At 34.7% G+C, this 23321-nt stretch overlaps 2 protein-coding genes and 1 long non-coding RNA gene across 5 annotated transcripts in view; 2 read left to right on the top strand and 1 right to left on the bottom strand.

The window, feature by feature from the left end:
- The window catches only part of LOC127847624 (uncharacterized), a 108458-nt gene that overhangs the window by 70107 nt on the left and 15030 nt on the right, over positions 1–23321 (bottom strand). The window lies entirely within an intron of this gene.
- On the top strand, positions 2965–7141 carry LOC127847639 (uncharacterized). The gene is made up of 3 exons (XR_008034093.1): positions 2965–3375; positions 6275–6335; positions 7099–7141. It is a non-coding gene; the product is annotated as an uncharacterized LOC127847639 (long non-coding RNA).
- LOC127847630 (uncharacterized) lies at positions 8422–19353 on the top strand. Of its 3 annotated transcripts, XR_008034087.1 has the most exons (4): positions 8422–8938; positions 11110–12119; positions 18070–18219; positions 18878–19353. XR_008034087.1 is itself a non-coding variant. In XM_052379667.1 (3 exons), exons 2-3 carry the CDS (start codon positions 11870–11872, stop codon positions 13413–13415), a joined length of 603 nt encoding a protein of 200 aa, XP_052235627.1. In that variant the 5' UTR covers positions 8490–8938; positions 11110–11869; the 3' UTR covers positions 13416–14750. The 3 variants fall into 3 exon arrangements, 1 of the variants encoding a protein (XP_052235627.1); XR_008034086.1 differs by lacking the exons at positions 18070–18219; positions 18878–19353 and adding an exon at positions 13063–14750; XM_052379667.1 differs by lacking the exons at positions 18070–18219; positions 18878–19353 and adding an exon at positions 13063–14750 and having other exon boundaries at positions 8490–8938.

Genomic DNA, 23321 nt, shown 5'->3' with positions numbered 1-23321 from the left:
TTTCAAGCATTGACATTTTTCAAATATTAACATTGTTCTTTCTAATCAGAAAACAAAGAAATTATTAATTCATGAGAAAACAGTGTTATTATTTTTTCTGGTATAATACTTATAAAATAGCGACAATCATAAATACACAATTCCTATATTTTATTCGGACATTGTGCAATTAAATATTTTTCCTAAATACCCTCTTTTGAATTTAGTTAAAATGAATGAAAGTAACCAACAATAGTTTAAGTATTAAAATATTCATTTGCAACAAACAATAATTAAAGTATGAAAATATGTGAATAGTAACAAAGATCCTACCTGAAAATAATATCAGAACGCTCTGGGCCGTCTGCCGAGAGCGGTTCTTTAAATATTATTTCGATATCAATTTCTTGGAATTTTGATATATCAGGCATTTCCAAATATGTATCTCACGTGGTCCCACGTGGTCCCACGTGATACGTTTACTCACTTACTAATTCATATTTATTCGGGTCAAAACCGTTGACCCTAAGTCACGGAATTGTCCCGATTCTCCGCACGTCTTTCCAACGTTCCCAACATAGAAGAGAATTTGGATCGGGAATGTATAACTCATTCTATGGCCGACTTGTGTTTGATTTGTTTTTGGTTCACTCATAGTAAAGGTGCACCAAGGTAAAACTCCGGGGTGAAACAGGTGGGTGATTAAGTCGGATAGAGAAATATTTGTTTGCTGCTATTTTTCTTTTACATCTTTTTGTTCATTTGTTTATTGATTTGTTTATTTTCTATTTACTATTTGTTTATGTATTAAATATTTCTACAACTTCATACATTAAATGCATGATGTGAACTTCAAAATGGAAAATGTGCTTACACAAATGCATAGTGCTTTGGGAAACCGGGTCTTAACGCGAGTGTGTAAACTGCTGTCACTTTGATATATTGTTATCAGAAAATATGCTGCACAATTCCTTACATAAAATTAATCGTTTCTAAAATTATAGAATAACAACTATTTAAAATTGTTTTAATTGAAAATAAAAAAACTATGTTAATAAGGATTAATTAAATTTATTAAATAAGTTAAAGGTAAAAATGAAATAATATATTATTTTATGAAATTGTAATTTTGTTTGGATTACAGCTATATGCAACTAGCATAAAACCAGAGTAGCCTGCGAGAAACTCGCAGTCTGTTCAGGTTTTATGCTGTTTGCTGCTCATTAATATATAATGTTGGAAATGAAGTCTTTACAACTTGAATCTAGTAAAAGATGTTGTTATTTTTATTTAATTACCTAAGGGACTACCAATTGGTCAAACGCGTATATGAGTTTGATCGGGTTTTCTTGAGTAAGCATTTTTGATAACCGTCCATGTACATGTGTATCTTATAGAAAGAGAGCTTCTTGGATTTGACGGGTTGGAAAGGTCAAGGTTAATGTGCAATTACTTAAAACAGTAAAAGTGGTATCTGCTCAATAACATAAGAATTTTTATAATAAATTATATATGCCTTTTATACCTTCAATGCATGTGCATAAAGTGTCATCCCAGATAGCCCTGTACAGTCAGCACAGGCTAATCAAGGACAACATTTTCCCCCTAAACTCGATTTTCACTTAGAAGAGACTTCCGTTAAACAAAAAAAATATTAAAGGCGGAAAGTGACCTCTCTGATAAGCCTATGCGTATTACACAGTCTTATCATGTACGACACTTAACGCACATGCATAAGGCCAGATTCCCAGGTCTCAAATTATGGTTGTCAATGATGGCATTACTTATACAACTGAACAAGGGACTGGACTGGTCTAACAAAATTATTGTCACTGAGGAACATAGTAATAAACACATACGTAGCTTAGTAAATTAAGACTCTTTTATATATTACTATTTGCGTTTTGATTCATGAAAGTGTTGTCCCTGATAAGCCTGTGATGCATTAAGCCCTGTTTTCCGAGACGGAGGCTAATTTTTATTAGCTATATGATTGGGTATAACCAGGGTACTCGTTACCCATGGTATCCACTTTCTGCCTCACATTGCTAACCATCGTCGTGATTACCAATAGTTAGATATCAGAGATGGGATCCCACGAGGCTCTTCAGAGTCATGACGGGGCATTCTCGAAATTCCTGAAGACGTATCATGAGAAAGAACTAGAAACAGCAGATTCTGAATATATAGAAGGTACCCTCGGGTTATTTTTTACCAGGACTGTGGAGCTGGGTTATATCAATGGATATATAAATAATTAATTATGTATGAAGATATTTTCAGATAGTGTAGGTTATTTTCAGCATTACTGTGGAACTGCGTTTAATAAGGGGAGATAAATCTGTGTAAACCTTTTTATTTTAGCTATAGTGCACGGAAAGCTTAACGCCTATTCTTTCTGATTTTCTATATGTTTGTCTGTCTGTGTGTCGGTCTATCAGTTGGTCAGTCGGTCTGTCTTTCTGTCGGTCAGATGGTCCTTCTGTCGGTCTGTCTGTCTGTATGTCTGTCTGTCGGTCGGTCTGCATGTTTATACATCTGAAAAAATGTTCCAAACTGGAAATTCGTCCATATATCAGGCAATTTCAAAACGAATACAAAGAAGTTATCTTGTTATAACTTGCAAATTGTAGCAGCAATGCTAAGCTCAATTTATTCAAGGGAGGGAACTGTGTTTGATTGCTGAAACAAATGTAAGATTACAAAAGTTGACGTAAAAGTTGTATTTGTTCTTCACATTAAACAGTGCACTTGTCGGTCTGTCCGTCTGTGTGCATGAAGTCCTTAGACCTTTTCTGAATTGAACTTCTTGTATTTATTGTGCCATTTTATATTACTTAGCACTAGCTGTAAGGTTTAACTTGGCATTCAAAATTAAAAAAAAATGGCAACAATACCAGTGTTTATGTTCTTTTTTGGTGTACGTACATGTCTTGTGGGGACATTGATGGCTTTGACATATCTTAATATATAAAGAACATAACTAATCAAGGATTTTCCATAAAAAAACGAACACTGCTTTGAGAAAATTAGGCTAAATGCATAACGCCTCAGATTAGCCTGTGCAGTCTGCAATCTGATTTGGTGGAATATTTTCAAAGGAAGTATCCTCCATAAGAAACTCAAGTTTATAGTATATAGGCGTAAAGTATCATCCATGATTAGCCTGCGTGGAAAGGCTAATCTGGAACAAAACTTTATGCATCTGAATTAAACCCGATTTTACAAGAGTACGACTCAGATGAATGATATTATCAAGATTTCAGATTTAAAAATTAATTTTATATTTCCAGATGTAGTTTTTAAGACAGACTTTCTCCATGGACTGGTGTCCATTCAGTCGAACAGCGATCATTCCGAAGAGAACTGATTGACCGACAAACTGCTACGCAGGAGGTATGCAGATAGATTCTGGGAAAACTGGGCATGGTCGTAATGTGTCTTCCCAGATAAGCTGATGCAGTGTCCATAGGGTAATCAGGAATGACACTTTCCGCTGTTATGGTATTTGTTTGTTTAAAGGAAGTCTCCTATCAGTGAAAATTCAGATAAGGGGAAATGGTCGTCCCTTATTATCCTGGTTTGACTGCATAGGCTAATTTGAGACGACAAGTTCTGCATATGCATTAGGCCCAGTTTTCACAGAGCAAGGCTCATACAGGTGCTATTTTGTGTGTTTAATAGGAAACTCTTCACATAGGTTTGGTGATGTTTGGAGACACCTTTTTTATTTTTGTTTTTCAGAAAGCAGTTAGTTGAACCACAGACTAGAATTATTTACTGCAAATAATTTAAATGTGTACAAGCCACACATCTGTTCATTGTGTTCACTTTTTATGCCTCCGATAGAATGGCCCATAGCTTTTCGACTGTCTGCCCATCTGTCTGTCCGTCTAAACAATACTTTTGGGTCAAAAGATACTTTTGGTTCAAAACAATGCTTTTGGGTCTAAAATACTTTTCGGTCAAAACAATACTTTGAATGGGACCGTCACCCAGATTGACGGAAAAACAAAAGTTCTCAAATATCTTTTTTAGATTATTAGTTTATATTGATTAAAATATCACGACTGGTATATAACATTGCTTGAAAAAAGTTCATAGTTTCAGTATATTCGGTAATAAAATTTTGCGATGTGAAATCGACAGTACTTCGCGAAAATAGGTGACATAACTATATACACACTATAAATAACGCAAGAAGATTGATCCTTTTATATATAAAATATAAACAATTCACAACACATGCACAATTTGCTTTCCTGGGTTTACCACGTGACGATGATGATCAATCTACTTGCGTTATTTATAGTTAACTGGTAGTTACCTGGTACACATACCCAGTAAAATGTTATTGCCGATTTTATGAAATATGAAAACATAATAACTTTTTCCAAATAATGTAATATACCAGTCGTGATATGTTAATCAATATGAACTAATAATTGTAAAAAATACGGTATTTTAGAACTTTTCTTTTTTCATCAATCGCGGTTGACGGTCCCTTAGACCTATTTTCAATGAGTGAGGCTCATAAACATTAGTTTGGCACAGGCTCTGGAGAAATTGATAATCTGTGGTCTGTTTGATGAGCTGAGGTCTCGATTAGATTCCAGATAACTGAGAAGTTCTCTGTATGTATTTTTTGTAAAAGCCATAAGGGTTTTCTTCACTCTTGGGAAATTGTGCTCAATGCAAAAAGAATCGCTCCAGATTAGCCTGTGCAGTCCGCAACCATATATGTGTCATTTGTTTGGACATGGCAGAACCTTTGGGAAAAAAGCTCCACTAAGGAAAAAAATACCCACGTTTTTGGAGATTTATTGACATCGAAAATAGGTGAAATATACCCTCCGATACAACCAAAAAGAGCATAAATGCTCAAAATGCATAATATAGGGATATAATGTTCATTTGAAAACGGAAATCGTGACTGAATGATTTCTAACATTTGTTTAAGAAAAGTATATAACCCCCATGGGAAACTATTTATGATTGATCACGGGTTCTGCCTTGTAAGTGAGACAATTAATTAGATACATGCAACGAATTTCTACTCTATTATAAAATTCCATAACATCTCCTGGATACCTATTTTATTCTATTGTATTTGCCCTAATCAACATATCTTGTTACTTCAATACGAAGAAGTGAGTCGCGCTCTGAGATAACTGGGCTTAATGTATGTGCGTACAGGGTCGGTCGAGATGACAGTTTCCGCTTTTTGGATTTTTACATTTGCGGGAAGACTCTTGGTAGTGAAAATCTAGTCAAGGAGGATAGTGTGGGCTCAGATTAGCATGTGCGGAATTCACAAGCTAATCCTGGATGACACTTTATGCATTTGTTTTAAGCCCTATTTTCTCAGAGCAAGGCTTAAGTGTTTTTAATAAAGTGGCCATGGCTGTGTTCAGCTTATTGTTATCAAGCACTAGCTGTCAATTCATCAGAGTTTACCAGGACAACCAATGTTGGCCATAAATGACTGTAGACAATCACAAAGAAAGGTATTTGGGCTTATATAAAAGGTTTAGGCAGAATTATGACCCTTTTGTCTTTTTTTCCACTATTAAATATATATAGACTCAAAATTGCGCATCTATTGTGCAGTTAAAGAATTTGATTGCGTAAAAATCATAATAAATGTGGCCTACTGATTGAAAACAAATGCTCTGCAAGTACGTCATGTTAGAGGAACAAGAGTAGTGTGCGAAAATGATTTGTTTGCGTAACTTTAATAAATGTGGCCTACTGATAGAAAACCAATGCTCTGCAAGTACTTCATGTTAGAGGAACAAGTGTAGTGTGTAAAACTGTTTGAAACTGTTTGATATAACATGACACTTATTTAAGATGAGTTGTGCCTTGCTCTGAGGAAATGAGGCTTACAGCTTAGCACATACATAAAGTGTTATAATGATGATGATGTTTGTGTCACAAGTGGTTAGCGTTTGGCTATGATATTAATTAGTGAACACATCATTTTGAATGAAAAATAATCAAATTATGACGAAAAATCAACTTCTCAGAAAACTTTTAATATCTCACTATCTCTTGACACTGGTGAGTAGCTTTTGTATCGACCCATATACATGTTACCTAGCGAAGAGAAGACTCTTTTGAAACTGGTTAATAACTTTTGTATTAACCCTCGAATGTATTGCATAGCAACAAGAAGAATCTTTTTAAACTGGTGAGTAACTTTTGTATCAACCCTTAAACATATTGCATAGCAATAAGATTTTCTTGAAACTGGTGTGTTACTTGTGTATCAACCCTCAAATGTCTTGTTTAGTTTAGCAGCCTCTGGTTCAAGCCTCGAACGTGCTAGCAACAAGAAAATCCCCTTGAGACTGGTGAGTAACTTTTGTATCAACCCTAAAATATGTTGCTGAGCATAGCAACTTCTGTATCGATCCTCGAATGTGTTACCTAGCAACAAGAAGAATATCTTGAAATTGGTGAGAAACGTTTGTATTCACCCTGGAACGTATTGCATAGAAACAAGAAGAATCTCTGGAAACTTGTAACTTTTGTATCGGTCCTCGAACTTTTGCATAGCAACAAGACGGTTCTCTTGAAACTAATGAGTAACTTTTGTATAAATTAGCTCACCTGTTTCCTAAAAACAAGAAGTGTTTATGTTGCAAGTATTTAAATAGGTCCTCTTTTATTATTTCATCTGTTAATAACCGCAAATTTTCAGTTAACATTCAATCTGATGTCTCATGAAATTCTATGCATGTAGTGTATTTCATTATTTGAAATGTACCCTGTTGTGGTGCGCAATACTGGTAGATAGGCAAACTGGTAGATCACTTCAAACACGTTTAAGGAAACATTTTTATAAAATAAAAAGCAACAATAAAAAATACAAATTTATTAACCAACACTTAAATAAAACGGGTCGTAGCATAACAAATATTTCTATTCAACCTATGGTGCAACTTATTTTTGATAATAGTACTTCAAAACAGTACCAATTAAAAGCAAGGTGCGTGCTGGAATTTTATGGATTACACGTTTACAAACAGCTCATCCACTTGGATTAAATGAAAATATATTAAATGTTGAAACTATTTCTAAAAATAAATTTATTTATTTATTTTCTCTTTTCAGTAAACGTCTTAGAAATAAACGTTCACACCGCATAAGGGAAAAGGTAACATAAGGCGGAAATTTAAACGACTTCTTTCTTAAAATGACTGCTACACATTATTACAAAATAAGGGTAAACATAAATTACTAAGTGCACTTTGCTTTCTTTCTGTTTCTTCTTTGGCGCATATTGATAAGGAATGTAAACATATTTTACTTCAATCTGATCGAATCATCCACTGACCTTTTATTGAAAGTGCACACAACAAAACTAGAAATCGTATCAAAATTGAGTTTTGTAACAAAGGTCTTGATTAAATTCACCTTCCTAAAATATTCAATGATACAAATGTGCGTAAGTTGATACCCCCTTATTTCCGCAATACTGAACATGTCATGAACTTGCAGAACAAAAAGGGTGTTTGTGTTTGTTTTTTAACGTTGAAATGTTTTGAAAGTTCAGGTATATGTAAATTAACAATAAATACAAGTTTTTAGATAATTCTAAGCTCACGATTATGTCTAAAATATTTTTTCGTTTAGCAACGTCTTCTCCTGTTTTTTGTAGAAACTTCTTCTGAACAGCTGGGCAAATATTAACTTATATTTTAAATTTTGAGTGTAAAATCATATGGCGGTCCTCTACTCAGTATAGTGGTTCCGGTCATTTAAGTTTTATAATTGTTCCGGTCATTTGAGTTTTATAATGGTTCCGGTCGTTTGAGTTTTATAATGGATCCGGTCATATGAGTTGTATAATGGTTCCTGTTATTTGAATTTTATAATTGGTCCGGTCATTTGAGTTAATAAGGGTTCCGGTTATGTTAGTTTAATAATTGTTCCGGTCATGTGATTTTATAATGGTTCGGGTCATTTGAGTTGATAATGGTTCTGGTCATTTGAGTTTTATCATAGTTCCGGTCATTTGAGTTTTATAATTATTCCAGCTCATTTGAGTTTATAATGGTTCCGGTCCATTTGAGTTTTATAATGCTTCCGATCATTTGAGTTAAATAATGGTTCAATCTTGAAAACTGTAAGAGGTGTCATCTCTATAACATTATATTAATATAATACCAATCTAACAATTTCCATTGAAAAAGAGCATGAGGGGGAATATTCAGGCTTGACTAGGACTGTTTAATTATTACTTAAATTTTAATTTAATAAGTTTGTATGTAAATGCATTATTGTCCGTGATACTCACACTAATTAAAGCTAGTTTGGAGGCCTAACTTAACATTTCAGTTATGAACAGTTACAAATGCTTCCTGTTTATACCCCTGTTATCAAGTTCACTGAAACCAACTACTTCTATTACTTTATTGATTCAACACAGCCTTAAGTTTAAATAGTTCCGTTGGTATGGCCTGATAAACCAACTTCAAACTCAGGTGTAATCATTTAGTCTTATCTTACCCTACAATTCATATGACAAATTGGATAGTTACTGTGGCTAAATCATTGACGTTAAATTTTTAGTAAAGATATCTCAAGCTGCTGTTTTTTAAATCTCATTCAGTAAAATGGCAAATTTTTCACAAGCCACCATTGACAAGGGATCTGACATTGTCCAAGACTTCTTGTGCTCGACCTGTGAAGATAAGAAACTGGATACCACGGCTGATTTCTACTGTGAATCATGCGTGAAGTTTTACTGTGAAATTTGTATTAACATGCACAGCCAGTTGTTTACAAAACATGCCCCCTTTGGAAGGGGATATATGAAGAAATGGCCAGTTGCCAAGAAGGTGGAAGATTTTCTTCTGAAATGTGATGTCCATACAGAAGAAAACCTGACAATGTTTTGTGATGAACACAGTGAGCTCTGCTGCACAAATTGTGCATTACTTAATCACAGGTGTAGATTTATTTAAATTATAGAAAACAAATACACCTACATTTGGAAACAAATGTAGGGTTTTCTTACTGAGTTGGAAGGAACTTGACTAGGCAACTATTAATTTGTTTATGTACAATACATATTAATATAAGACTGCAGTTGTATGCTTCCTTTGTAAGTGTTGACTCAATTTTTAGCTCACCTGATTGCTCAGGTAAGCTTTTGTGACCGGTCTTTGGCCGTCGTATTTCCGTCCGTCCGTCCGTCCGTAAACATTTGCTCGTAAACACTCTATAGGCCACATTTCTTGTCCCATCTTCATGAAACTTTTTAGAAGCTTTGTCCCAATAAAATCTCGGCCGAGTTTGAAACTGGGTTGTGCCGGGTCAAAAACAAGGTCACTAGGTCAAAAAAAGAAAAACCTTGTCAACACTGTAGAAGTCACATTTCATGCCCAATCTTCATGTAACTTTGTCAAAATGTTTGTCTTAATGATATCTTAGTTGAGTTCAAAAGTGGTTCCGATCCGTTGAAAAACATGGCCGCCAGTGGGCGGGGCGGTTTTCCTTATTTGGCTATTGAGAAACCTTGTAAACACTCTAGAAGTCACAATTTTGGCCCAATCATCATGAAAGTTGGTCAAAACAATGGTTCAATTGATGTCTCGGACGAGTTCGAAAATGGTCGAGATCGATAAAAAAACATGGCCGCCAGTGGGCGGGGCATTTTTCTCTATATGTATATAGTGAAAACATGTGAACACAGTAAAAGTCACATTTTTGGCCCAATTTTTTTGAAATTTGCGAAGAAAATTTGTTTCTTTGATACGAGAGTTGAGGTGAAAAATGGTTCCGGTTTGTTGAATAACATGGCTGCTGGGGGGGGGGGGCAGTTTTCTCATTATGACCCTCCCCCCCCCCCCTTTCAAAGAAGACGGGTTATATTGTTTTGCTCATGTCGGTCCGTCCGTCCACCAGATGGTTTCCGTATGATAACTCAAGAGCGCTTATGCCAAGGATCATGAAACTTCATAGGTACATTGATCATGACTTGCAGATGACCCCAATTGATTTTCAGGTCACTAGGTCAAAGGTCAAGGTCACGATAACCCGAAATAGTAAAATGGTTTCCGTATGATAACTCAAGAACGCTTATGCCTAGGATCAAGAAACTTCACAGATACATTGATTATGACTCGCAGATGACCCCTATTGATTTTCAGGTCACTAGGTAGAAGGTCAAGGTCACGGTGATCCAAAGAAGTAAAATGGTTTACGGATGATAATCAAGAACGCTTATGACTAGGATCATGAAACTTCTTAGATACATTGATCATGACTCGCAGATAACCCCTATTGATTTTCAGGTTACTAGGTCAAAGGAAAAGGTCACGATGACCTGAAATAGTTAAATGGTTTCTGGATGATAACTCAAGAACGCTTATGCCTAGGATCATGAAACTTCATAGGTACAATGATCATGACTTGCAGATAACCCCTATTGATTTTCAGGTCACTAGGTCAAAGGTCAAGGTCACGGTGACCTGAAATAGTAAAATGGTTTCTGAATGATAACTCAAGATCGCTTATGCCTAGGATCATGAAACTTCATAGGTACAATGATCATGATTCGCAGAAGACCCCTATTGATTTTCAGGTCACTAGGTCAAAGGTCAAGGTCCCGGTGACCTGAAATAGTAAAATGGTTTCTGGATAATTACTCAAGAACGCTTATGCCTAGGTGCATGAAACTTCATAGGTATATTGATTATGACTCGCAGATGACCCCTATTAATTATCAGGTCACTAGGTCAAAGGTCAAGGTCACAGTGCCAAAAAACGTATTCATACAATGGCTGTCAAGGTCACGGTGACTCAACTTAGAAAAATGGTTTCCGGATGATAACTCAAGAATGCTTACGCCTAGGATCATGAAACTTCATACGTACATTGATCATGACTCGCAGATGAAATAATGATGAAACTTGACCAGGATGTTTGTCTGGACAATATCTAGGTCAAGTTTGACATTTGGTAAAGATTGAATGAACCGACTCCTCTCAGGTGAGCGAACTAGGGACATCTTGGCCCTCTCGTTGAGTAAGCTGTCTGATTCCCAAAATACAAACTTTCAAAAATATATATTTAAGTAATTTATATATTTTAAAATAGTATTCCCTTTACTTTCAGACAGTGCAAAAGGATAACTCTTATATCCGACAAAGTAAAAAGTCAGTCCTCACACCTTCAAAAACTGACAGTTTCTATCAAAAAAATTCTGAAGAAAATGAAGAAACTTCAAGAAAACAAAGAGGCTTGCATTGATTTTGTGCAAAGTTCATATGATGAGCAGTTACACACGATACAGGAAACTCGCAGAAAAATAAATGCAACCTTAGACACGATTGAACAGAAAACACTGACGGAAATGAAAGATACTTTGACCAAACTTCAAGCCTCTTTCAAAAGTGATGTTGACAAATGCATCAGGCTTTGGGAAGAATTGAAACAACTTCGAGAGGCCATACAGGACTTAAATGATAAAAGCAGGCTGGGACTATCCTTTATAGCTAACAATAAAGGCGAGGCCAAAATAAAACAGTCTGAAACCTTTCTGAAGAAAAGCTCTCTTCAGGTTAAAGTTTTGATAAGATTCCAGCCTAACAGTGACATTGTGCAGTACTTGTCCAAACTGCCAGGTCTTGGGAGAATAGACAGTACACAAACATTGATGGTACAAGAGCATCCAAACAATGTGTTTACCGTGCAGGGGAAGTCTGTACACAATGTGAGAATATCAAGTGATTCAGATGAATGAAAAATCACAGCCATCTGTGTTCTGCAGGATGGACAGTTCCTGGTTGCAGATAGCAAAAATAAGAAAGTCAAGCTGTTTGACAAGCAGTACCAGGTTGTGAGTCACTGGAGTGCGAGTGCCTATCCAAGAGATATGTGTCCTATCACGCCCAGTGAGGTGGCTGTAAATGTGGATGGTACCAACACACATGAGGTCCAGTTTATCTCAGTGGACAACATGCAGCTGGTGGCAGGAAGGACGCTCCAGTTACAACATTCATGTTGTGGTGTTACCTTTCACCAGGGAGACCTTTATATGTCTTGTTGGAATGCATTGTACAAGAACACGCTTAGTGAAAATATTGTCTGCAAGATGTATGAGGACACATCAGGCAGCTATACAGGTAGGAATCATAGTTGAAGATTCATGGTTCACTAACATTATATGGGATATGTTGAATAAATAGATTTCAAACATTTTATTTCAGCCGGAGTTAAGAATTCAATTTATTTTTCATTGATTTAGGCATTTCTAGAATGCCGTGTCTAAACATACCGTGAATTTATAAAAGTTTGTTTACATTGAATTTTATGGATTGTTAAAATCGGGTATATTGGTTGGATCTTGTTTGAGTGTGTTGTTTTTGTAATGGCTGTCTTAAGGTTATGGACCTTTAATAATTGGCTGAACATTTGATTTTGTGGTTGAACGGACACCACACAACTAAAGTAAAATTAATGTCCGTTGAATTATATTGGTTTCTCTGAAGACGCGGGATGCATAAAAATAACAAGTATGTTACTTGTTTTTTAGTATTTGGTATATGTTTGATAGTCTGTAAATGAGTTTGAAAGTATACTTGTAACAACTGCCCTTTTTAACTGATTGAAGAAGCTTTAAGCAATATTTCAATTTCAGTTAAACAAAATATCTATAGTTTTGCATGTGTATTATTGAAATGTACACAATGTCAATATGTGCCATTTACATTTTAATCATGTGTTCATGTTTGGGTGATCTATTGTAACTGCATTTAGTAAAATCACCTGACACAATCCTGTGTATACTGTAATATAATTACAATGTATATCATTCTATGTTTTTTGTGGAACACTTTAAATCTTCAAACACGAGTCCAAGACAAATATGTAAAACATGAAAAGAACACAAATCACTGGAAAAAATCTTCCTTCAACAAATAAATAGGTTTATTATTGAGCCTTATACATACTCTAATAATTTGTTGTATTTAACAACACATTATTAATACAGTTTGAATGATATGTGTTATTTCCTACTACATATATACATATAATTCAATGTCTTGATGTTACTATGTTTTGCAGTTTATAAGTGTGCTGTGAGTTCCACAGGGGACAAGTTATACATCACTAACTACACCCATAACAAGCTCCTCACCTTGGCCAGAGATGGTTCAGTCCTGGCCATCTTTACTGACCATGCGCTTATAAACCCAAATGGTGTACACATAACACCTGCAGGCCAGGTGCTGGTATGTGGATACTGGTCCCACAATATGCTACAGATGGACAATCGGGGGAGAAGGAAGCTAGCCACTCTTGTGACACTTGAGGATGGAGTGGAGTGTCCAATGTCAGCCTGCTACAACAGACACACTGCCTCCATCATAGTTGGACTTGATCATAACAGCAGCATACTAGTGTTTAAAGTGGAATAGTGTTATTGGACATGCATCTTGATTTTTGATTCAGATGAATTAAATTTCCATTGGAAAGTGTTGTTGTGCTTTAGAAAATTGTTTGTTCATACTACAACAGAATACGTGTAATTGCAGTTTATTTATTTTGTAAATACAAAATGTCATTAGTTAAAAAAAAAAAAATTATGTGAACATTAGAACTGCTCTAAAATATATTTTATTGTCACATCTACGTCGATTGTTTTTGTATTTCTCTTTGATGTAAGAGGTTGACATGAACTCCTTGTTAGAATGAAAAAAGAATTGTTCAGAAAATAACTTTTGTTATTTGCACGACATAACAATAACACTGGATCTATGCATAAGCTGTCATTCTTTTAACATAACCAATTTGTTGAGGAGTACTTGGGTTTTTATTGGTTTTTAAATACGGTGAAAAGGTTCATGCACTGAAAACATGTTTCTTTGTAATTTATAAAATAAATGTTATTTTGTCAGCATTTCTGTTTTTAAGACCCAGTTTTCATCTAAATTGATATCGAGTGAAATATTGGGAAATTGTCTGCCTGTAGACCTCAATAAATAAATGCTGATAGCAAGGACTGATGAAAATAAAAGCGATGCAGCATTGGGTTGTGCAGTTATGATGTAAACCCTAGTGGTTAGGGTGAAACGAAAGTAATGTTAAGCAGCTACACCAGTTTGATTATTTACTTTCAATATCAATACATTTTGTGTGTACCCCTTCAACTCACTAGAGCGTTTACACTTGCATGGTGTGTTCTCATATATAACAATTAGTATTTAATAGCATGTTTATGTATATATTTTAGCATATTGTTGTAAGTTTACCTGCATGGCTAACATATCAAGTTTGAATGTTGTTCCGGTCCATTGATTTGAGGCCAAGTTATGGGCCTTTGACTTAGTAATTTCCATTACAATAATCTTGTTCCGGACTTTTTAGTTAACCTTTCGCCGATATTTACCAGATTTTTGTGTTTGAGTCTACTTGACTTACAGATCAATTTTGAGTTTCGTTCCGGTTCATAGATTTTTCATGAAGTAAGGGGCCTTGGAATTAGGAATTCTCTTCAAAAAATACTTTTCCGGATTTCTCTAAGAACTTCCCTGAGATAATTACTTTATTTTGGGTATGTCAGTATTTGACTAAAAACCTTTTTTCACTAACATATATCAACATAAAAACTATATACATTTTTGTAATTATATTTAATGTTTTCAGTCTTGTTTATATGTGATATTTAATTTGTTGAATGTTGGTATTTAAGAACTGTTTATTATATTACTGAGACTAGTGTGTACATTTTGTCAATAAATTTCTGCATTCAAGTTACGTGACTTATCTTTATGGAGTTTGGGACAGTATTTTAGGCATTTCACCGCAGTCACTTGCCCTACTCAAACTTTCCCTGGAGTTGCTGGTTTACTTGTACTAAATGCACATCCTTATGTCAGTAACGGATAACTGCCCTTTTTGTCAGAGGCACAGGGAGAATGGCAATAGAATTTCATGACCAATCCAAACTCAATGGATAATGTGGTCGGGCTATGGAAAGATACCATAATACTTGCATTTATATTCTAGATCTCTACCAACTGAGGTAGGTGTACGAGTTGCAGCATTTAAATAGTAAGGATTATCAAATATTTATATTTGCACTGTTGCACACAACAAAATCATTCATGCACCTTGTTGAAAAAGTGGCACTAATGCATTTAAAACACATTTTGTTCAGTTGTCATCCACAAAACTAGCATTGAAGCGAAAACACATTTTGTTCAGTTGTCATCCACAAAACTAGCATTGAAGCGAAAACACATTTTGTTCAGTTGTCATCCACAAAACTAGCATTGAAGCGAAAACACATTATGTTCAGTTGTCATCCACAAAACTAGCATTGAAGCGAAAACACATTATGTTCAGTTGTCATCCACAAAACTAGCATTGAAGCGAAAACACATTATGTTCAGTTGTCATCCACAAAACTAGCATTGAAGCGAAAACACATTATGTTCAGTTGTCATCCACAAAACTAGCATTGAAGCGAAAACACATTTTGTTCAGTTGTCATCCACAAAACTAGCATTGAAGCGAAAACACATTTTGTTCAGTTGTCATCCACAAAACTGGCATTGAAGCAAACTTTTTATGATATGACATATTTGCCACATCTGTTACACAATCATGTGTTCTCAGACAGCGTTAAGAATTCGCATTAGTAACGATGTCCTTAAAGGGAAGCATATACAAATATAATGATCTGTTCTTCCGTTTTTTAATTGCTTAGTATGCGCCACATCTTGTGCGGAATATTACTCATGAAGTATTGCAGGAATACAAAAGAAACTTTATAGCTTTAAGAGGAAGTGCAGAGTTTTAATCTGAGTCACATGCTTTCAAAAATAAGGTCACCATGTTAAATCTTAGAGAAAACTTTTTACCACTCTAGAATAAACATGTATGTCTTGTTCCTGATGAGAAATGAGTCAGAATGTTTATCTTGAAAAAACAGACTGATTTCGAATTTGAGTCGCGTGCGTTAAAAAGTAAGGTTACCTGGTCGAATCTTTGAAAACACATATAACAACTCTAGTAACCATAGTTTTGACTCAATCTTGATAAAACATGGTAAAATGTTTATCTTGACTATATTATGCCATGATAGAATATTGGTCAAGTTTGGTAAAAATCTAGCTCATCTGGTTTGACAATATATGTACGTTGGGCACAGGTTAGCGCTTAATGGTCCTTATGGCCCTTTTGTTATTATTTATTTATTTAATACCTATAAATAAAACTTAAATACTGTTTATGTTTGTTTTTAATCAATCAACGACGCTATAGAATCTCCATATTTCACACTTATAAATCACCCGTTTTCAATTACTTGAAAATTTGACCAATTGAATGACGTCAATATTGTTGATCAACACAGCATAACGATATTTAAATTTGTACATAAAATCATTGTGGCCATACCACGTGGTCCGTGGCGTCATTTTGGCTAGCACGCTAAGAAGAAATTTGTGAACATTGGCCCCGCTTAAAAACTTCAAATCCACGTAAGTATCTTATTCTTTACTCTATTTGGACGAACTAACGCGCAGGCTATGGGTAAAGTTAAGCACTATTCCCGGTTATATAAATATTTGACACCAGGTGTGTAGTTTAGTCTCTCATTCGAGTCGAATTCCTTGTTTTTACGTTACAATGTACGCAAGTACGACAAGCACATTTCAAATCGTCCAAAATTTCTGTTTTATATTCCTTTTTGCAGTGAACCAATATGTGCGGACGTGATTAATTTCATATACAATGTGTTTTGTCTGAAAAAATATCTTAAAACACCACCTTATGACATTTTTTATGTACACCAACATTTTGGCTAACACGACAAGCAACGAAATTCAAGGCAAGCACGACAAGTCGATTTTCGGCTAGAACGACTAGTTGCGATAAATTAAGTTTCTGAAGCGATATTATTGTCGAGGTAATAAACAACAAGTAAATAAAGATTTCAAAACATTTTCTTGATCCGGCACATTAATCACAAACATACAATGTCGGACAATAACTTTGATGCTGCCTTACACAAGTGCTATTGACAAATGTGAAACTTTCACCGAAAACAACCCTCGGAATCTGACAGAGGGACTATATGCCTGAACAAGTTCCAATTTTATCTGGCGAATGTCAGCCACGCCCTTCTGGAGTCGGGTTACACATAATTCTTTTGATTTCAATGAACAGTCCACAATAACTCAACTATCGTTAAGATGAACTGATTGATATACAATGGAACATTTGACTCAGCATATCAACGCACGTTCCTTTGATCGTGTTATCCTTAAGTAACAGATGCTCATGTATATTAGCATTTTTTTTGTAGGATTATATAAGTAATTTTTGATTAGTAGCATTTTGATGTACGTTGTGATAAAGCAATACCCAATGCACACATAGATAAATAGCAAGTGATATATCGATCGGAGTTGCAGTTAACTTGGCTTTCGATTGATCCTACTGTTGGTTATGTCCATGCTATTTCCAACTGTGATGGCAATTGTAAGGATTTAACTATACTGTTGTTAACCATGTTTTAAATTTTAGTAAATAGTAGATTTTGTAATTCGCCGTTGTCTTGTAATTATATATGGCTAAGTGCATGAAAAAATGTAAACGGAAACACGCATGACAAATACAGTATATGATTTGATTTAAAATTTCAAGTGGTTTACAGAGAAATATCAGTGAAATAAAACTGATATTTCACCGTTTAAACATTGAAAAATAACAGTAAAAAATATCAATATTTGTTCACTGATTTACTGTGAAATTACGTCATTTTGTCGACGAAATGAAATCATAAATCCAGAGAAATTATCCAGTTAAACTATTTTACAATGTAAATATACTGTGAAAAAGCATAAAATAGAAAAAAAATTGTCGGATTCGATGAAATGTCGATTTCAATTCATTCATGATCATAACAAAAACTTATTTTATATGATCACTGTGAGATAAAATCGATATTCCATCGAATCCAACAAATATCCTCAATATAACACTGTTTTGGTGACAGCACGGTGAATACATAATGAAAAATGCATAATTATTTATTTCATTTAACATATTTGATGTTTTCAGATACATATCATGACGACCGACGAGCGATACATTTGTGTCATATGCGCCAGAGTGTACAAACACAGGCGCAATTTGGTTTACCATGAGAGAACACAAGCTGGGAAGTTACCGTTTAACTGTTTCGGCGTTGGGTTTTCATCAGAGACGCAGGTCATTGTTATATTGCGCTTTTAGACAGTAGACAAATGACAGTTGGCTGTTTCATTTTCCTTGCGATTCTAATCATTGAGAATTATGTTGATTGCAGTTTCACTACATAAACGATATCTTAAGAAAGCTGTGATTAACAGTCTTATCAAAAATGCATTATAGATATATAAGATACACATTTCCAAAATCATTAAATAGTTTATTATTCACATTGCCTTACCACGTGACTTTTTAAGATCTATGTTGGGAGAATAAATTGAGACACCGGCAACGTTTTTAAGGATGTCTAATTTCAATTTGTCAACATTTTATATAAGTGTAGAACCGTGCGTTTCAGCGATTATAAAAATGTCAGATCAGTGTTTGGACTTCTTATTACAAACGCGCGTTTGCACTTTACTGAAATAATACCTATTTGTTAAAAAAATTCATGATACCGATAGAACACTCTCACAAATGAGCGGGCTGTGCAGTTTATCCCATTAAAATGGTGAACTATTTAAAAAGACATCCTTTAAAACGTTACCTAGGTCGCGTTTTATTCTCCTAACACAGATTTTAAAAAGTCACGTGGTATAGACACCGTGTTATTGCAAATAAGTAGCAAACAGTGTACATGTCGGATACATGTGCTTATTATGCTTATGGATGATTACAGGTGCAATGTACACGGAGACGGAAAGAACTATGTTTGTCCTAATTGTGGCAAGGAATTCGCAACGAAAATTTACTTAGATGCTCACTCGGCCCGGGAAGGGCGCACTCGAGAGATCGAGTGCGAGATATGCGACCACAAGGCAACAACGCGCGCTCACATGCAAGAACATCTCAAAACACACAGTGGGCAAAAACAAATGTCTGCCGTTTGTTTAGAGCCGCTTATAAACATATAAGCTCACTGTGTAGGTACTACGCACAAAAACACAAATAAAGTGTTTTTACCTGTCTGTGATTTATACAACGATGTTTACTTGTTGCGTTTCTTTACTTTTTATTGTATTTTATTTTGTGATAACGCTACTGTTATATTATAGCAATTGTGATTTATATTGTGATTTACATGTAATTTAATAGTTTTGATAAAAGCTTTATCATCAGATCTCCTTCATAATTAACATTTCAATCTTAGCTGTTTGTACCACGATGTTTACTTGTTGCGTTTCTTTACTTTTTATCGTATTATATTTTTTGTTTACGCTACTGTTATATAATAGCAATTGTGATTTAGATTGTGATTTACATGTGATTTAATGAAGCCAATTAATATTGTTTCATTAATTAAAATTATTAATAAAACATACGCTGCGTTGTGTAAATTTCTTAAACAAAATAAATGAAAACATAACAAATCAGTTAATAATTTATGCAAAATCTGTGTAATTGGTACTCACAAAGAGTGACCAAATCTTCGTTGTTCACTGCATTACGCAAATCACACGACAAAAGAAAAGGCAAATGAGCATTTGTGTTATATTGTATTTTGCTTTTATCCGAAATGAGAAATTATTCATTCATTTATACTTTGCTTTTATCCGAAATTTTTTAATTAACTCCGTCACACGCAACGCTCAATTCCGATATATATAAAATAGAGTATTATGTTTTGTTATTGGCAGTTTAATATTTTACAGTTTTGGAAAACGAAGAGTTATAAAAACAACGTTTGACTTAATGCTTTTCAAAGCTTCAATTAATTATATTTGCAAGCAATTATGATCGGATTTACAAAGGCGACAATAAACACATACCATTAACATTTATTTGAGTTGGGTAAATATTCAGCACTATTAACCTAAATACTGGAATAAACACACACTATGCACATGAATAATTATATATATATCTCCAATCAAGCTACTTGATTCAATCACTCTCAAGCACGAAATTCTTCACAAAGGCTGTATCTAATTAAATGTCTTCAATGTCGAGCCCAAGTCTATAGGTTGGCAACAACTTGCTTTCGTTTCTTCTTGCACTTTCCCACCGCACTCCTAGTGTTCCCCTGGCAACAGCATTTCGACTTGCGTCCATTTTAGCCTCTTTTGACTTCGCCTTCACACGGAGTCTCACCGGGTTGTAAAACTCGTGGTCTCTAATATTGAATTAAATAAAATACATTGATACGTTAAAATAACATGTTTCTTTTATGCCCCCGAACGGAGGGCATTCGGTGATCGCACTGTCCGTCTTTCCGTCCGTCCGTCAGTCCGTCACACTTTGCCTTTAGGAAAAATTCTTATAACTTCTATGTTGCTTTAGATGTAACATTCATATTTGATATGCATTTGTATATGGACAAGGCCTTTCCATACGCACATAAATTTTGACCCCTTTGACATTGACCTTCAACTAAAGGTCCGCGTTTAGGCTTTAAAATATGCGTTCAGTGGTATTTTATAAATGCAGATTATGTTCATTTGTCCTGTTTAAAGATGTTAAACACTACTTTGTATACATTGTACATGGGTGAACGCGCACAGGACAGGGCGCAGAATCACACGAAGACAGTTAAAAGACACGAACTATTCAAGGGGCATACACATTTAAATGATTTGAAGTATATTGTTTGACAACAAAGTAGTTACCAAATCTATACTAATAGTTCTAGTCGTTCTAACCGAAAATCGACTTGTCGTGCTTGCCTTGAATTTCGTTGCTTGTCGTGTTAGCCAAAATGTTGGTGTACATAAAAAATGTCATTAGATGGTGTTTTAAGATTTTTGTTTAGACAAAAAACATTTTATATGGAAATAATCACGTCCGCACATACTGGTTCACTGCAAAATGGAATATAAAACAGACATTTTGGACGATTTGAAATGTGCATGTCGTACTTGCGTACATTGTAACGTAAAAACTAGGTATTTGACTCGAATGATAGGCTTAACTACACATCTGGTGTCAAATATTTATATAACCGGGAATAGTGCTCAACTTTACTCATAGCCTGCGCTTTATTTCGTCTAAATAGAGTAAAGAATAAGATACTCACGTGGATTTGAAGTTTTTAATCGGGGCCAATATTGACAAATTTCTACTTAGTGTGCTAGCCAAAATGACGTCACGGACCACGTGGTTTGGCCACACTGGAAATATGCATCTTTGAATCCACTATTTTAATATATTTTTTTTGAAGAAGTTTGTTTTATCTTAAGTGGAAAAGTGTTATAATTGTAGAACTGTATACTCGGAAAATATCATTTAAGATCAGGTTCTTTTGCTTTGGAACTCCGTTTAACTGCTTCGTTAAAAGAGCTGGGCTTTCCTTGAAATACTTATCCAACGGCTTGTTAGTCGTGAATGATATGATATTTATGTTCCAAAGCATGACAATGAAACTTAAGATAACACACATATATATTGAAGTTGACTACGTAAATATAAAAACAAAACAACGTTTTAAACTATCCTCAACATTTTTTATATCTAAATATTACCAAATATCTTTTCAGTGTATTTGTATCGTGATAAATCTATTCCTGCACATTGTGTGTGGGCTTTAACGCCTTATTTATTGATGCTTTAAGTGTCTTAAGAAAATATTTGCAATGTTTGTTTAATGTTTCAAGAGTGTCTCAAATACTTAAGAGTGTACTTAAACAATTGATTTATTGCATCTTTGTGATTAAATAGAAAAATGCGATAGATCTGACAAGGTAAAGCTTGTTAAATGTGTTTTTCATCATATCAAAGTGTTTCTCTTCGGCAAATAACATTTTCAAGGTTACACTATTCGTGATTCCTAGAAAACTGAATATCAGAATAACGCCTTTGTCTCACCAACTAAACACTGCATATGTATTGTTCTAACACAGCATATGGATATTTTCCCATATAAAAAGAGGGAATTATTTAATAAACCACTCCATGAAGTACAGAGCATCACGTTATAAAAATAGGTTAAAGTAATTTTATGAAGTTTACTTTAAAATGCAAGTTTTTTCCTATCTTAGACTACAAAACTGTGATATTGACGTTCAGAAAAGTTTTTCTTTCGTGTATTTGCTTTTTATTTATAATTCTAAGGCTAATTTGTTATTGGTGGGCATAAAATATCGGTCCTATGGTATCCAAAGCATACAAACAGTTAAATAATTTAGCCTGAACTGCTTGGTTAATGTTCAATATAAAAATACAAATTCAAAGTCATCTTAGTTTACGCTGATTAAAAAACGCAATTGTAGGCACGTGAATTCTCATGTTCATTTCAAAATGATTCAGAGTGAACAGCTATAAACCATTACGATTGAAGAAACAAGTCCTATATAAATCTAAGGGTCTACGTGCCCTTTCACTGCTTTCCAAAGATAAAACAGTATTAAAATGAAGTTTCTGTATAATTTATTTGCCACTTTTCATCGATAAAACACTGTGTGTGGTGGTTGTCTTGATAAGCAGATAAGCTTGCTTTGCTTTCATATTTAGCCTAAATTGTCAAATGTTGCATTATCTTGTAATAGCTTGCTTGCATATTGAGTGTGGTTTATCAAATGTTGCATTATCATGTCAAGAGTCTTTTGTCTACCAATTCTCAACGTGTGTATATACCTTGCAAGGTAAACTTTTTTAAGGTCACCAGCACCAATATCTAGCTATTTGGCAAAAACAAATACTCTTTTTTTCTGGCTGGGCCGCATTTGTTTTACATAGCCTGTTTCGATTTTCGATCATGGCAGAAAAAAGGCATGAATATGACCGTTTATAGCTTGGCTATTCACCAAATAGTTTCAGCTAAACTACTCACCTTCATGTCGGCTTTGTTGTCAAGGTCTTTGTATTTCTCAGCTTAAGATTACTTTACCAAATATTTATTTTACTAGTTCTACTACAAGTATTAAATAAAATTTCACTATGGTCAATGTCACTGTGTGAAGTGACATACCAAGTTCCATAATTCCGACCTGCAATATAGCAGAATGATGCCCTCTATGTATCCCAAAAGGCCTGGATCCAACATGTGTCTCTGAAAAACAACATCTTGTAAGAGGACGATTTCCAATGAGTCAAAATATAGCAAGGTGGTTGAAGACTACGCACTGAAGCCAGGTATTGCCGGCAGGTGATCTCACTGAAATTGGAATATAGGTTTGCTAGTTTTCGTT

Source organism: Dreissena polymorpha, chromosome 10, assembly GCF_020536995.1.
Source record: "Dreissena polymorpha isolate Duluth1 chromosome 10, UMN_Dpol_1.0, whole genome shotgun sequence".
NCBI lineage: Eukaryota > Metazoa > Mollusca > Bivalvia > Myida > Dreissenidae > Dreissena > Dreissena polymorpha.
Note: the sequence above shows the minus strand (reverse complement) of the source record. Positions and strands in the feature narration are given on the sequence as shown.

Excerpts from the sequence above, each read along its gene's own strand:
- LOC127847630 (XM_052379667.1), top strand. The coding sequence starts at position 11,870 with ATGTGTCCTATCACGCCCAGTGAGGTGGCTGTAAATGTGGATGGTACC. Across the intron at positions 12,120-13,062 it reads CACATCAGGCAGCTATACAG|TTTATAAGTGTGCTGTGAGT; the intron begins GTAGGAATCATA and ends TATGTTTTGCAG.